This window comes from Lipophrys pholis (assembly GCF_963383615.2).
Source record: "Lipophrys pholis genome assembly, chromosome: 13".
NCBI classification, from domain to species: Eukaryota; Metazoa; Chordata; class Actinopteri; order Blenniiformes; family Blenniidae; genus Lipophrys; species Lipophrys pholis.
In genome coordinates this window covers 409,987-427,237 of record NC_137632.1, presented here as the reverse complement: position 1 = coordinate 427,237, position 17,251 = coordinate 409,987, and the positions used below count along the sequence as shown (strand labels likewise).

At 42.9% G+C, this 17,251-nt stretch overlaps 1 protein-coding gene across 1 annotated transcript in view; it reads left to right on the top strand.

Annotated features, from left to right (window-relative positions):
• sema5ba (sema domain, seven thrombospondin repeats (type 1 and type 1-like), transmembrane domain (TM) and short cytoplasmic domain, (semaphorin) 5Ba) overlaps positions 1-17,251 on the top strand; it is a gene marked incomplete at its 3' end in the record, with an annotated part of 276,170 nt that overhangs the window by 236,210 nt on the left and 22,709 nt on the right. The window contains exons 14-18 of the mRNA XM_080478145.1: positions 306-490; positions 6,642-6,785; positions 8,272-8,419; positions 9,367-9,592; positions 12,552-12,764. Of these exons, the coding sequence (XP_080334271.1) occupies positions 306-490; positions 6,642-6,785; positions 8,272-8,419; positions 9,367-9,592; positions 12,552-12,764 (916 nt within the window). The remainder of the gene's footprint in view (positions 1-305; positions 491-6,641; positions 6,786-8,271; positions 8,420-9,366; positions 9,593-12,551; positions 12,765-17,251) is intronic.

Sequence of the window (17,251 nt, the reverse complement as noted above, 5' to 3'; positions counted from 1 at the left end):
CTCATAGCTGTTGGTGGTGTGTGTAGCGTCGACGCCCAGGCTGTAGGAAGGTGGTTCACGGCAACACATTACATTTGCATATTGTTTGTGTATGAAGACTAAATTAGACTTTGATGAATACTGGTATTGGTAAGTCGATTCTTGTACTTGTGCTTGTCCATTAAAAAAGTGGTGTCAGTGCAGCTCGAGCTTCTATGAAGATCCAGTTTTTACCATTTGACAGCCGAAGTGGATGCTGGCGTCCCGGACCCCGGGTCCGAGTCCACTGCCTGAAGTGATTCATGTGATGAATGTTTGCTTTTCAGCTGCGAAACCAGACCACTAACGGAGGCTTTGGGCCCTGGGCGCAGTGGCAACCCTGCAACAACGAGGACGGCGTCGACGGCGTGAGCTCCTGTTTGTGTCGCTCCAGATCCTGTGACAGTCCCGCCCCCCGATGTAGAGGCAAAAACTGTGAGGGTCCCACCATCGAGGTCTCCAACTGCTCCAGGTGAGGAAGAGATTGACCGAGGTTAAAACCATGACTCAGCAAAATGTTCTGGACAAAGTGCTGGGCCGCCTCATTGATGGGTATTCAATGACACACAAGCAATCAGAGCAGGGAATCAGTCGGTGCTGGTTGGAGGACACGTGGTTAATGAGACAGGTGAAAAGAGGAATCCTCATAAAGTAAAACAAGGAAACTAGAAAACACTGATTGGATTCAATGTGACAAATAATGCTGATGTAATGTAATAATCAAACCATGTGTTCAGTGGAAAGGTCTTTTCACTCAAGTTGACAAATCTTTGTTTACAATCAAAGTGGAACAATTCAGTATTGTTTCTGCGGCTTGATTGCAGAACGATTGTAAAGATCAGGCAAACAGGCTTTTATACCACATCAACAGTATTATTGTCAGACTTTTCTCATGTACACCAAAAAAACAAGCGCATTTTTATTGATTCTTTTAGTTCCAGCTGTGAATTATTGCCGCAGCTCTTAAATCATTTTAATTTGGCCTTGTTTAAATCCTGAAACGCACTGCATGGAACCTAATCACAATTAAACTGACCTGCATTCCCCATGAAACAGATTATCTGCTGTGAGAGTAGCTCAAGTGAACTTGGACTTAAAGTATCTGCCCAAAGTAACGACATATAGGAACACTATGATGACGGGACGCTACAGCAATTATAAGTACAAACACGTTTAGCTGAGACAGGTTGTTAAGAGAACAAGAAATGATTTGGGTTCAGATCAGTTCTATCCTGCTGTTATTTTAAATGTACATTAGCTTCACTGCACTGGGGAATTCACATTCACCCATTCACACATGCACCAATGGTGACGGCTGCTCTGCAAGGTGCTCATACACCATCAGAACATCATGGACTTCGTTGTCCCAAAAACACTTTGGCATGTGAACGGGGCAAGAAACATCCAAACCATGTGTTGGGATTGGAAAATGACGACCGTCATTTTGTACCAAAGATCTATAACAAAGCTTATTAGAGACAAAAGCAAAAATCAGTAAAGTAATTGTGGATCAGACAGAGTTACATGCAGTGGGCCATTCTCTGCCCTCTGCCTTCCTTCGTGGTGTCATGACTCACAGTCCATGTTCTCCTGGACTTGGTACTTTTGTTTTGACAGTCATTGTAATAACAATCCAACTTGGTACTTTTATTTTGACAGGCACCGTAATAACAATCCAACTTGTTCCGTGTGAATGGAAGTCATTTTCAAAATGTTGCTGTGTAATTGTGAAACTTACTCAGTGTGAGCATCATGTCTGCCTTTCAATGCTCAGACCAAACCGCTGCTCTTGTTAATAACGTTATCATCGATGCTCCCTACACTGGAGATTCAGGGAAACAATGCTGGGGTTGGGGGTGTTGGGGGTGTTGGGGGTGTTGGGGGTGTTGGGGGGCTCTGTGAGCGCCGGCAGGGAGACAGCCGGTCAGGCTTGGCTGAGCACTGAGGAGGAGGACCGCTCTGGGGACAGAAGTCTCCCCTCCTCCTTTGAGTCCGACAGGCTGGGCAGCGAAGACGACGTCCGGACGGGAGCCACTGGAATGCAGGGAACAGCCGGAGTGACGGGTGCTGGAGGATCTTGCTGGCCTTCCTCACAGTCTGTTGCTCACAAAGGGTGGAGAGCGCTCTGACAGGGAACCCCATCATTCTGGAGCAGGTCTCGACAACACCCACCAGTCGAATTCTATTTTGTATGGAGATGGAGTGGAAGCAGCAGGTGAAGGAAAAGGTGCTGATGCTCTCAATGAAAGAGTAATAAAAAGCTGTGAAGATGTTTTTGCTCACACTAAAGGACCTGAGCTCCTGCAGGAGAGACTGTCGGGGATGGCTTTGTTTCAAAATGTCATCTGTGTTAAGCTCAAACCTCAGCTGCTGGTCGAAAACTGTGCCAGGCCAGATAAAGAAGTACAAACTCTGTGAAAATGACAGAAAGTTAAGAATTCACACCAACAGCAAAGAGGAGCAACACTTATTCCAGGAGCAACACATCAATGGGTCCACAGGCGTGTTCATGTACATTTGCTATTCTGCCAGCGCAGCCATGAGACGGGAAACTGAAGCCTGCATCAGTGTGAAAATAGAGACTCACTCCGTTCTTGGCGCCGCTTTGTTAGGCATTAAACCGTCTCCTAAAAAGGATTGTAAAGTGTTTTGTGATAGTTGCTGTAACACTTCCCTCTGTTTCTGAGGTTGAGTAATCTTATAATGTCTTCTGTCTTGGTTCATCAAGCTTTTTCAAAGTGGGGTTATTAGAAGCTGTGACGGCACAGTAATCCCCTCATTTAGCTCATTTGCGCAGTTTGAAATCAGGCAGAGTGTCAACGATTCTCCTAAACCTCACTCAGAGCCTCCACTGATTCTGACTTTTACTGCTCACAGTACAATTTGCCCTCTGACCCAGCATGAGGACAAGCATTGAATGTCTTTGTTTTGTTCTACGTAGGGGCCATCCAGGCATTCCTGGTGGTATATGGGGGAGTGAATCACCAGGCTCTTAAACACGGATCTGAAGTCTCCTCATTCTTATTTGTCGGAGGAACGCTAAGAGCTGTTGGGGGTCAAGGGTCTGGCAGCGGGACCCTCCAATCCCAAGTCCACCTCTAACCTCTAGTCATCAACTGTTGAGAGTATTTATACAGTAGTTGAGAGTCACGTAACAACCCAACTTGGTAGTTTTATTTTGACAGTCACCGTAATAACAACCCAACTTGGTAGTTTTATTTTGACAGTCACCGTAATAACAATCCAACTTGGTAGTTTTATTTTGACAGTCACCGTAATAACAATCCAACTTGGTAGTTTTATTTTGACAGTCAAGGTAATAACAATCCAACTTGGTAGTTTTATTTTGACAGTCACCGTAATAACAATCCAACTTGGTAGTTTTATTTTGACAGTCACCGTAATAACAATCCAACTTGGTAGTTTTATTTTGACAGTCACCGTAATAACAATCCAACTTGGTAGTTTTATTTTGACAGTCACCGTAATAACAATTCAACTTGATGGTGTGTCCTCTGGAATGTCGGTGTCCTCCTGTTGTTCGAGTTGAGTGGATTGTTCTCTGCTGCATGTCTGTGTGGTTTCTTTACAAAGACAACAGCACCCACTAGTGGCCCGACATGAAAATCACATTGTTTTCAGTATTTCTGCCGTTTCCGTCTAAATGAACATCGTTTTCAGAACGTTGTCATGTAAACGCAAAAACAATGCTTTTTCATTTGAAACGTGTAAACGGAGCCTAGAAGCTGACAGTACATGACACTGATGCCATGCAGAGGAGATCTGATGGAGAGCTGGTTTATTAGCAGTATATATGTTTATATATGCCTCTTCTTTCAAGCTGGCCTGGGTACATGATGGGCCGTCATGGGTGTGGAGATGCAGATTAGTGTCCTGGATATGGTGAAGGAACTTTTAATGATACAGAACAGTGCATGTTATTGCTTGAGCAGTTTCAATGCACATTCCACAGTCTTTCCTATTCACCCATTCACACACACTCACACACACACCAAGCGTGACAGCAGCCAGGCAAGGTGCTCACACACCACAGGCATGTCTTGCTCAATGACGCTGAGACATATGTGGATCAAACCCTTGCAACTGGAAGCCAATCAACAGGCCGCAGCCATCATGCATGATGAACATTGAGGAATCCATCAATAAAGCAGTTCATTTCCAGAAGCCACCCTCAGGTGAGACCAGCAGCGGGGACGTCCTGAGTGTCTTCCTGGTTTTAGCTGTCGTGTTTTCTGAAAGGCCAGGCAACGGTCGGTTCTGTGTGACTTTTCTTCTGGTCTTTTACTTGTACAGAACAATTAAACAATATCAAAAGTATAAAGGTAAAAAATCTAAACACCATTTACCTTTATACTTTTTCCTCTCTGACACGTCTCCCCTCCCAAGCAGCCAGAAGAAAAAGGTTATTAGTTTAGTTTAGTTTAGTCATTTAGGTGATGTTTAATTACAGTTTTCCACGGAGAAATTATTTTTTTTTTTATTATGTATTATTATTATTTTATATATCATTTTATTTATTTCAGGCAAAAGCATTCCACAGAGGAATGGGTTACATGCTTCGTGACATGTCATACCAACGTACATTTCCGATAAAGAAATGAGCAAAGTGTTGTAGTGAACCATCCTAGGAAACAGAAATTACTAGAAAGAATTGTCAAAATCAAAGAGCTCAGAAATGACAGGTCTCCGAGTCGCCATAGGGGAGGCTCATCACCGTGCTGCAGACTGGAAGGGGGCGGAGTCACAGATCACAATCCTGCACTCAGGAAATGACTCCGCCACACATTAGTGAGCGCGACCGGTCGGGGCCTGTGGGTTAGTTTGAACTCCATGTCCATTTTTCATAGTAGACTCACTTCTGTTCGATCCACAGACACACAGCTGATCATTTGTTGACTAGTTGAAGTGTTGCTTTAGATTGAAGTTCTCCAAGAAACGTATTTCTGTTTTGTCTTTAGGTTTTCATCCATATGTCTGCAAGCTTTTTTCAGATTATCTTTCATTCTGTACTATTAGTCTCTTTGTTCTAGCAACACCTTCCGCTTCCGCTAAGGTTCTTATTTTGAGGGGGGGTTAACCTCTTTTTTTTTTTTTAGTAAATAAAGAACATTAGCCTTTCACCAAGTAAATCTGAGAAATACACACACCAATGACAAATACTTGTTTAGACATACCATTTCTAGGAATAGGAGGAGTTGCACTATGTAAAATTCAATTCATGCCTCTGTTGTGCTTCGAGTATCTGTGTTGATCTGTTCTTTGCTAAGCTGTCAAAGATTTGCCTCTTTGCTTATTTCTCGTGGTTGCTTCCAAATTGTGCCCAATGGATCAAAACTAGAAGAAAAATCACACCACTGTGGAGTAACCAAGACCTCCTGCCATTGCTATGTTACCTTCTTTAAATGACTCAATACACCACCTTGTGCTAGAAATTGGTACTGCGAGATCAGTTAGGGACCAGTTGGATATCTTGACGACTGGGTTGGAGCCTCTTGACTGCCTGCAAGAGGCTCCAATCCGACCAAACTACTAAGCAAAAGAAAACGTAGTGGACACTCTGTTAAATAAAACATGCATAATGCAGCCACTATATTTTGTACATTTCACTGTATTCTGCACCAGGTTTCATTAGAGTTGTTTTATGTTGAGATTATTGTCATTTTCTGTCATAATTGTTCGTTTTTGTGAAGATTTCCACATTTCTTGAGGTGATATTGATTTGAATAACCCCAAAATTAAACATATTACACTGTCCTAGGATTTTTATTTAAAGTTTATAGCGATAACGAGATAAATCTGGTCTTTATATCATCAGTATGAGTAATAACAAGGAGTGGTTGTAGTTGGCTGCATTACAGTTTCTATTGTGGTGTTTATAGTTCGATCCAGAAACCTTTATTAGAAGAACAAGTTACAAAAGAATAAATACACTCATGACATCACAACATCCAAAACATAGACAGCCTCTGATGTTTAATGGGCAGACCTGGACGGACTAATGAAATCAGTCTGTGATCAGCGGCAGTGGCTCCTGTGACTTTGACTTTCCCACCTCCAGGTACATTTTACACTCCGACACAACATGTGATAAGATAATGAAAGAGGGCAATCTAATTTAAAAATGTAGGCGACGTCCAGATTCTTCACGTGACACATCTCACTCCCTTTGTCTTGTGAGAAATTAGCCAATCAGTGTCACAGAGAGCGGAGCTGGGACGAAGAGCTCACACACTTTCATCCTGTTGGAAAGTCATGCCAGATTTAATCCTGGGTGTCCAGATTGAATTGTGCTTTTGCAGAAAGTGGCAATTAAATCATGAGAAGTGCTACCCAGGAACAAAGCACTTAGGCAAATTGAATGAATGTTTCCCAGTCAGAATCCCTTTTTGTGTTTTCACGTGTGGTTTTTTTCTCAGAAATTCAGAATGAGAGGAATAATTAGTCGGCTCCAGCCATAAAGCTGTTTTCCCCCGTTAGCATCAGGGAACTCTGTAAAATAGAAACACTGGAAGTAATCCTGACTTATTATGCAGGTTTCTACTTCACCTCACTGATTTAAAAATGATGGTGGCTGACATGTTTCCATGTGTTTGTTCCCACAGAAATGGAGGATGGACACCGTGGTCGTCATGGGGACAGTGCAGCACAACCTGTGGGACGGGGTTCGAGCTGCGGCAGCGTTCCTGTAACAATCCTTCGCCACGACACGGTGGACGCGTTTGTGTGGGGCCGAGCAGGGATGAAAGGTGAGCAGGCTCCCCGTGACAACAACCCACTTCAGGCTATGGCACAACATTTTACGGTTTTCCCTTTAAGGAAATGGAAAACGTTTGTTGCATTCTGGGTGTCCGTTTCCACGACGACGGGGCTCAGAACCACGACACCTCCGTCTCCCTGGAAATGGTGGAAAATACAACTTTTCTGAAACGCTGCTGCTGTGCATGTGCACCGCAGACACAGTGAATAGTTCTTCTGCACATGCTCAGTAGATGAACAATCAGAACAATGTTTCCTCCAGAGAGTCCGGACTGCCCGTCCATGTTCTCCTGGACTTGGTAGATTTATACAGTACACATAGTACACAGTATACATGAAGTCACCCAGAATAGCAATCCAACTACTGATACGGTTGGTGTGATACAATGACAAATAAACATGCTTCAGATATTAAATGATGATTGTTTGGCCCAAATCACAGCTAAAGTGATTATTTAAAGCCAGTTATTGTTACAGTTTGAATTAATATCATAGAAAATCACACTTTGATAAATGGGTTATTTATGACCTGCGTGTGTAAAATTGATGTAATAATATAAAACCTATTTTTGTTCATAAGATAAGAAAGGATAAATTGACATAATGACATGCCCAAATAAAAAGAAAACAAGATAATAAACCGATACTTGGTACTCAATCATAAAATAAAGTGAAGTCAACAGATACAGCAAAGAAACAGTTTCAGCATTAAATCAAATGGACAATGAATATGGGTCATTTTAGACCAATGCTGTAGATCAAATGGCCAAAATACATTTGTCTGATGTGATTTATCAGTTTTTTGGGGAACATTGCTTTATGCATAGGGTGGGATTGTATCCCCGAGGTGAAGCTCATCAAGCAGGAGGGACCAATTGGACCTTCCATGTGGAGAAACAGTTAGTGGGTTTCGTACTGAAGTCATATTTGTGACTGCATGCATGAACTCAGTGTACTTGAATTACTTTCACCACACTTCAGCTGTAATGTTCTCAGCGGTTCAGGGAGAATATTCAATGCAGATCATCTCAAGTAGGTTTTTTTTCTTGTAGTGCAATTGTTGCTCCACATCACCACAGCGTTGCTTCCTCACAACATTTTCCTCATCTCCAAAACTGATTTCAAGCCGATGCATCGCCGTATAGATTATTAAGTGTGTGTCGCAGATGGCACTTGGCACACGTGAAGATGAAGGCTTCCACAGAGTGTTCCAGCAGCCATATATTAAGGGGATCAGGTACACACACGGCTCTTTATAGGCAGTCAAAAATTATGTTCATATATTATGTGCATTGCCCAGGCTGTTTGTCAGAAAAACAGCCTATAAAATAATCTGGATGCAGAGTTTCAGCTTTTTAACTGGCAGAATTAGAAAATGTGACCCGAGTCTTAAAATCTTCTCGTCTCTGCAGGATTTTTGGCTGCTTGCAGTTTTGAACTCCCCTCCTCCCGTTTGTATCTCTGCCGTCTCCACAGGTTCTGTAACGAAGGAGTGTCGTGTCCGCAGCCCATCTTCTGGACGCCGTGGGGCTCCTGGACAAAGTGCAGCACCGAGTGCGGTGGAGGAGTTCACTCCAGAGTGCGCAACTGTGAAAATGGCAACAGCTGCCCGGGATGTGCACTGGTGAGAAAAACACATGTTGGACTTTCACACATTTTGAGGACACTTTTACTCGCTGTCCAATCAAAAACGGACCCAAACAGAAAATCAACACTTCATGGAATTATTATTTTACTCTGATTAGTTTAGTTTTACACAAGCGAAGACGGAGAAATCATTGGACACTGAGGCTGTTTCAGCTGGAATGTCATTAAAACTGTCTTGTGTTGAGGTTGTAGTCATTTTCAGTAATAATTGTTTGGTTTTGCAAAAATATCAACATTTTCATCATCTGCACCACAACAAAGAAAAAGTTTGAATTAAAGGTTATTATGGCACTATTTTACCTGGCTGGCCCACTCCAGATTAAATTGGGCTGCATTGAGTCCTGAACTGAAATGTGTTTGACACCCCTAGTTTAAAGTAAAAAATATATCATTTTGTTCATTTCATGCAGTTATTTTTTATCTAATAAAATGGCACAAAAGGGTTCAGTCTTAAAATATCCCTTGTCCCATGATGGGCTTGAATCTTCCAGAGATCAAAGAGTCTGATGAATGGTTAAGGAGAAAACCAGTCTAAACCAGGGGTCTCAAACTCACGGCCACGATCGCACCTTGCTATGAAAGTATAACGTTATTGCGGTCCGTGATTGAAGTGGACCTCCAACACACTGCGTGAGAGTAACCACTGTGCTGACTTGCGCATGGACTTCATAGTTTTACAATTGTAGGCACAGTATGTTGAGTATCTTTGGCAAGTTGTCGTAGCAAAGGGTTCAACAACTTTGAAATGGCCATAGACAGCGGCAGTAGTTCGAATGATGAGCAAAGCATTTCCACAATGCGTACTATTAAATTGAGCTTTTATTTTGGCATATACCAGGATATATATAGTAACAGTGGTGATTTTTGTCATTGCCCTGTCAGCATTTGGTTTGATTCAATCCTTCCTGCCTCCTCCTCTGTCAGGAGTATAAGGCCTGTAACCTGGAGGCGTGTCCGGAGGTGAAGAGGAACACACCGTGGACGCCCTGGATGCCCGTCAACGTGACGCAGGGCGGCGCCCGGCAGGAGCAGAGGATGCGCTACATGTGCCGGGCTCACCTGTCCGATCCCCACGAGCTGCAGATCGGACGGAGGAAGGTGGAAACGCGCTTCTGTCCCAACGACGGCACGGCGGCCTGCGAGACGGACAGTAAGTGGAGCGGCTGACACACGAGGAAACGTGCAGGATTCTGGGTTCAAGTTAGAACTTTTTGAAAACATTCCATCCCGATCTCCATGGAAACGGGAAAAGGCAAGTTTTTTGAAATGCTGCTCCAGCACATAAACAATGACAATAACAATAATGTTATTGTCCATGGCACAAAAGGAATTCTGAAACAAAAACGAGGTGTTTTCAGTTGAATGGTATAAACAGGGCCTGAGCCACACCTGAGTAGAAGTCAAATAATGCATCACAAAGAGAAAAGAACTCACGCTGGCCTCATCAACAAACACACCTCTTGGCAATTTAGCGACACTGGAGCCAAACCCAGCTGACTTCGAGTTACGGCTTGGAGACACACAACCACACACACTCACATTCACACCCAAGCAGACGAGTCGTCTATTAGTCCTAAATGTTTTTCAACAAGAAAATTGATTATCCCATGAAATCGCACACACACGGAGAGCAAACTCCAAACAGAAAATCCTGAATCCAGAGAAAAGATGTTCTTTCTGTGAGGCCAATGTGCCAACCACTGCACCGAACATATGCTGGCATAGTTATCAGGTCAAACTGGACCCGGCTCATCAGAAAATACAATAATCCTGCTCTTTTGGGCCATAACTTGATAAAGGCTCCCTCTCTAGCTTTGCAGTAGCTCCTTTACTATGACAGTAGTATGAGTTGTTTCTCGATGAAACATCTTTTCTCTCTTTCACTCTGAAAGTCTTGACAGTAATCTTGCAGTGAGGCGTGGACCCCGCTGCACCCCGGGGTTCTACTGGGTAGGCCTGCTCGGCTATCAGCCTCATGACGGTGGTCAGTGCTTTGTTCCACTGCATACTTCAGCGTGTCCGTTCTGCCTCCGTGGTACCGGTTATCCAACAGTTCCTGCAGGACACAACCTTTGCTCAGCGAGCTTTGAAGTGAGCTGCCAGAGCAGGTTCAGGAGGTGGACTCCCACATTATCAGGTGGAGGTTTGAAACCCATCTGTTCCCCACAAACCAGAGTCTCATGCTGGGTAACCTTCAAAAGACATATTCCTGACAGGTAATTCTCATTCATTCACCTGAACTGAACTCGGGGCAGATTGACTGTGTTTGTTATAGATTTACGAGTCTGTCTGCTGTTATTCATCCTGCTTTGGGGGATGCAGCACTGTGAATAAACCTACTTTTACTTGACACCAGCACCTGCAGGGAGACAGTTACCTAAATGAATATGGAAGACTAGAAAAACAACGTTCAAATTTGTGAACCCTGTGGATTTTTGCCGAAGCCTCAATTAACCAAGTTATGAAGAGTAGAAAATAGAAAGGATGACAAATTCTTTTCAAAAATCAACTGGATTATAATGTGCTGTCTGTAATCCATCTGTGTAGATTGAAACAGCAAAGATTTCAAGTGAAAACACAAAACTTTTCTATCATTTTAAGGGTCTGCTTACACAACACACACAACAACAGTGCTTGGAGCCACTGAAAACATTTCCAAAGCTGGAACTTTGAATTCTTCTTTTCTCTTTACGGGGCACATGTTTTCATCAGTACAGTCAACTAAAAAGTAATTAAGACATTCTTTACCTTTACATTCTAGATAAATGAAACAAAGCTACAGAAGAAAAAGAGTTCTCTGACCATCAAGACACAAAGACTCCAAAAAAGCAAGTTCAGTTGCATAAAACATGAAAACAGAAGAAACAATAAACCTGGTCACTAAATGTGTTTCAAAGATTGTGTATAAGATCTGTACTTTAGATTTAATCATTTTTAGTGAGTCGCAATACAATTTGAATTCCTTAAAAAACATTTTTATTGTGGATTGACTTTCACATCTGATTCCTATGAGTAAAAACCTTGGCCAAACATAGAATTAATTACCCAGCATGGAACTATTCCTAAAGCCTTTGACTCCTTTGTTATGTAAACAAGTGAAAAAGGCACTTTCTGGAAATATTCGATCTCCACGTATTGTTCATGTTCATCATCACCCTGGTAACTAGTTCTTCTGCTCATGCTCAGTCGAGCCAATCAGAACAAAGTTTCCTCCAGAGTGTCATGACTCCCAGTCCATATTCTCCTGGGACGTGATACTTTTATTTTGACAGTCACCGTAATAACAATCCAACTTAGTACTTTTATTTTGACAGTCACCGTAATAACAATCCAACTTGGTAGTTTGTCCACTACAATATCCGTGTTCTCGTGTGTGTGTGTGTGTGTGTGTGTGTGTGTGTGTGTGTGTGTGTGTGTGTGTGTGTGTGTGTGTGTGTGTGGTTTCATTACAAAGACAAAGCAACAACGCCAACTCATGGCCCTATATGCTAACTACATTAACTGCATTTCTGCCGTTTCCGTGTAAACAGACACCGTTTCCAGAACGTTACCATGTAAAAGTGAAACTTTTCTCAAACAAAAATACCACAGCGATGTGTTTTCACTTGAAACGTTGTGTAAACAAAACACACAAGCTATTATCACAGAGGGAAATGTTTAAAGCCCCCCCCCCCCCCCCCCCCCCCCACACACACACACACACAATGTTAGCGACGGGGTAACAGTCCAGCTCCCCCACATACAAACTAACACAGAGTTACTCAAGGCCACAGTCCACCAATCTCAACTGGGGGCTTTGTCATGGTCCCCTCTCTGGAATCGATTACCTGTCTCCCCCGTCAGCCTCCGGGGGGTGGGAGGGTGGTGGTGGTGGTAGGGGGATGCATCGACTCCGACAAGCTGATGAAACACTGGCAGCAAGGAACTGTAGCATGCAGACGGGGTTGAAGAGGACAGACAGAGACATATGCCTGCTGGTGAAGTCAGATCCAAGTACATCCCGCCACTTCTACCCACAGACCTCCCATGCTTTATATCTCTGGAGATTCTTTAATGTCTGACGTCAATGTTAAATCAAAGCTGCATGAATGTCTGTCTTCTCCCCGCAGCCCTTGTGGAGGAGCTGCTGAAGACGCCGGTGGTGAGGGTGGCGGGTGCAGGCTGGTCTTCATGGGAAACCTGGTCCAGCTGTTCACAGAGTTGCTCGAAGGGCTACCGCACTCGGAGGCGAACCTGCAGCGGACCCGAGGGGAAGAGTGCCCCCGTGGCGTGCCGTGGCTCCCCTGTGGAGTACCAGGACTGTAATGTCCAGGCCTGTCCAGGTGAGTTGAAAGTAATATGGAAATACTTTCTTAAATCCACACTATTTATTCAGTAACTCCCAAACCTAGGCTGATCAAGCTGTTGTTCCTTATGGCAACATCAATCCTTCCTGATGAGAGAATAAGTGCTATAGAGTAGGGATGTACTGATACCGATAACAGTATTGGGTCTGACACTGCACAGATCCCTAATACAACCCAGCCAGTATTATGTGACTTCATCAGTCTTCAATGTCAGCAGCAGGTAGAAGAGAGATGACAAGCGATGTCAGCGGCGTGGAGATTCATAGTTTTAATGAGAATGACAGAAGTAAGACAGTAAATTATGTTCGAGGTAAAATATCAAGAGGAGGTCAAAGATAGTCCGTACAGCACCAGAGACATTTGGACCAGCAGAGTCAGTTATTGGCTCTTTTCTTACTTCTTCAGCATATAAAGTGTCTATAAAGAGAAGAGATGCACAGTGGGTCAGTGGTGGAAGTAAAAACATCCTGAGTGGTTCAGTAGCTTCATTAGCTAATGTTACCAGAGTTCCTGGGTTTAACGGAGTTATTCATTTCAAAGTCTTCAAACTGTAATCAGGTGTCCGAGAACTCTGCTGACCACTGACTGCAGCTCTGACAGGCCGAATGAAAACACACACACACACACACACACACACACACACACACACACACACACACACACACACACACACACACACACACACACACACACACACACACACACACACACACACACACACACACACACACACAACGGCCGAGCTCTCCTCGAGAGGACTGATATATATATTCATGACTGGAATCGAATGAATTAATGATTGGAAATGTTACAGTTGTGTTTTTCAATGTCAGTAACTGACAGCGTGTTACCTGAGTAATCCCGGGCAGGAAGGTCTCTGGTTAAACCTCCTCTGAGAAGCAACCAATGATGACTGTGGCGTTTAAAGCCTCTCTCACAGCGCCGCCCCGGTAAGACAGCACAGAGGGGAAGGACAAGACCAGTGACAAAGCAGAGAATGGGTTTTGAAATAGTAATTGATGATGAAATTAGAGGAAGAATGAAGGCGATATAGATTGCAGAGCAGATTAAAATGAATAGGTTGTTAGTGAATGTGCAGTGGGCAGTCTGTGAGTCTGACTTCAATCATCAGCCCCATTACTGGAACTTCTGACCTAAAAACATTCCTTCAACTTTAGTTTGTTTGCTGAAACGGCCATATAGTAAGATAAATATGTGTATGCCAGCAGAGGAAAGTACATTTATAGCTTTTAAATGATTAGGAGCTTCAGAAGTAATTTTCAGCACCGCGAGTATCGAGGAAAGGTGTGCTGTGGTTTTGGACTCTCATCCAGGCTTCCAGGCCTTTCTCTCTGGAGTCTGCATGTTCTGGTGTCTGCATGTTCTGGAGTCTGCATGTTCTGGAGTCTGCATGTTCTGGAGTCTGCATGTTCTGGAGTCTGCATGTTCTGGAGTCTGCATGTTCTGGTGTCTGCATGTTCTGGAGTCTGCATGTTCTGGTGTCTGCATGTTCTGGAGTCTGCATGTTCTGGAGTCTGCATGTTCTGGAGTCTGCATGTTCTGGTGTCTGCATGTTCTGGAGTCTGCATGTTCTGGAGTCTGCATGTTCTGGTGTCTGCATGTTCTGGAGTCTGGATGGTCACAGTCATATAGACGGATGCATTCAGGCCACTTAACTGTGTCACAACCAATCATTTTTTCCAATTACGTAATAACTTGCTCATCAAATTATTTGATATTTGAGCTAATATTGCAAAACTTTGCCAGTAGTTTAATTCTATTCTATTCTATTCTATTCTATTCTATTATGTCATGTCATGTCATGTCATGTCATGTCATATTTAGTGCTCTCAATCAATTAATAAAAGTAACTAACTAATTACACAATTCTCTGTAATTAATTGCTATTAACCACATTGTTTTTCTGCTGAAGACTGAAGCTTGTAATCAATATTTATTCATGGAAAACCACAGAATTAATGTCGACTCAACACACAGAGACTATATTTAAATTCAAAGACTATTTTTATAACGTCCTTTTAGCTTTGTGTGAAACTGTTTCCCTCCCAGATCAGCAACATAATAAAAATATTAATTAATTAATTAATAAACATCTAACATCAGTCTGGGTTTTGTTAGAGTGCAGGACCATCACTTTGAGGATTTAATATTTCTAGAAACAAAGTGGTAAATTTATTACATGAACAAAGTGGCAATAATATACTGTAATACACACACACACACGCACGCACGCACGCACGCACGCACACACACACACACACACACACACACACACACACACACACACACACACACACACACACACACACACACACACACACGCACGTTATCAAAATAATGAATAGGCAGCAAAAAATGGGACAACAACAGGAAGCAAACACAGACGATTACCAATACCAACAGTAGAAACAACAGAAGCTCAGCCAGTTGAAGAATACTCAATTCCACGCAGGCAGTAATAGTCATAGCACACTAGTATTATTGCCCTGGAGAACTGAGTATTTATTGCTCAGTTGAGAATGATGGTGATGAGCAGTGGTAGGCGCAGTGCTGATTGTACAGACTGACAGCAGCAGGAAGGAAAGACCTGCAGGTTCTCTCCTTCACACCTTCACTGTGGCTGAATGAAGCTCGGCCACCTTGTTTTTTTAAAACATACGAAGTTGTTAGATTTTTGAAGGAACATTAAAATGTACTGGTTGCAGCCAGTATTGTGATAAAATATGAAGAGACTGCATTTCTTGGGGGGAAAAAAGAGTTTATTGTTAGATTTTATGCAGTTTGATGGAATAGTCATCGTATTCATTAAGGATACAGAATATGCAGCTTTCTTTAAAGTCTGGTCTTTTTTCCAAATATTTTAGTCCATTAATGAAGTTGTTGGCTTTCTAGTATTATCAAACATTCCTGACAAGAACAAATCCATTGTGATGGATGTCAGGACAAAGGATCCCAATGTGAGACGCATCAGGCAGCTGAGAGGAAAATGATTAAAAAAACACGTCAAGGACAAAGAAAGAATTGATTCAAAAACAAGGCAGAAGAGAACAAGAGTGAACTGAGGAGTGAAGAGCACCGTGCACAGATCCAGTAACAAACCCATGAGCTCAGTCTGAAACACACACAGATATTTAATGACGCCAATACAAGCTTGGCTTCCCGCGATGCCACACCGATTCTCAGGCGGGCGCCTACTTATCCTGCTAACAATTCACCTTGGCATGTAAGCTGAGTTCTCTTTTTGTACTTGCTGGATTTAATCTGCATCGATGCTCGTCCTCCTGGTTCCGGAGCCAAAGAGGAGTTCACTGTTCTCGGTCAAAGGGGAGAAGGAGCCCAGTGACTTTGATCCTGTGGCACCGTCTCGCTTACAGGCCAAGAAAGGACGACTAAATAGCAGCTTGTGAACTAATAATGGAGAGAATGTGAAAATCCCATCACAAGATACTGACGTCTTTCATGTCTTAACCTTTATTGGACTCAAAGCAACAAAAGTCAAGAAATAAAAATGAAATCTGGGGTTAGATGTTGGCAAGTGGCCATACTCTATAAATAAATCCAAATTTAATCAACATGCATCCACTCTCATGCTCTTGTTTATTTATACACACACATCGAGACAGATGTATTCACACCTCGCCAACATATAGACACAGCGTTATGAAAGAGCAAGCTAAAATCTAAACTGGCTAGGCAACAGGCTCCAATACGCTCAGAGACGCAAGAGAAACATAACCCAGTCACATATATGCTGAAACATGAGAATATTTTAAAATATCTACATTTCAGGAAATTCCCACTTCTGACTTGTGAGTGTTTCTATAACGACATGAGACTGTCGGGTCAGACCCATTAAAATCTGCCTCAAGGTCCCAAGTCTGGAATCCAAGCGAGGATATTTCACTACACAACTGCACAATCCACTCAAAACATTAATATTATTACTAGTTATTGAGACATTGTGGGAATTAAAATGTAGAATATACTAATATTGTCATTATGAAAGTAATAACTTATATATTACAAGTCTGGACAAGCAGATTTATGTTGTGAAAATATGAGTTTCTAGAAAGTTATTTGTGCATTTAACAGAAGAACACATAAGAAATGTGGATAAATACAAGCTGAGTGTCTTCCTGTACGTGCAGCCTGTAGGACATAAAAGAAAGCCGTCAGTCAAAGAGTTTTCCGGTAAACCGTGGAGTCAGTCGGCGCTGGTCAGAGTTAAGTGCTCACAGTCTTCTTTACTCTGTGTCACACTAATCCACTCAGCTAATGGAGTTTTCTGCAGCGCTGGGAGGTTACCTGGCAACGCTCCCGGCCTCCGTCAGTCCGACGGGCATCAGCCAATCAACGAGCCGCTCAATTAGCCCGTCACGTTCCTCTGATTAGATCCGACGAAACATTAACGGCCCCCGTGGGAAGGAGCGATCAATGAGGGG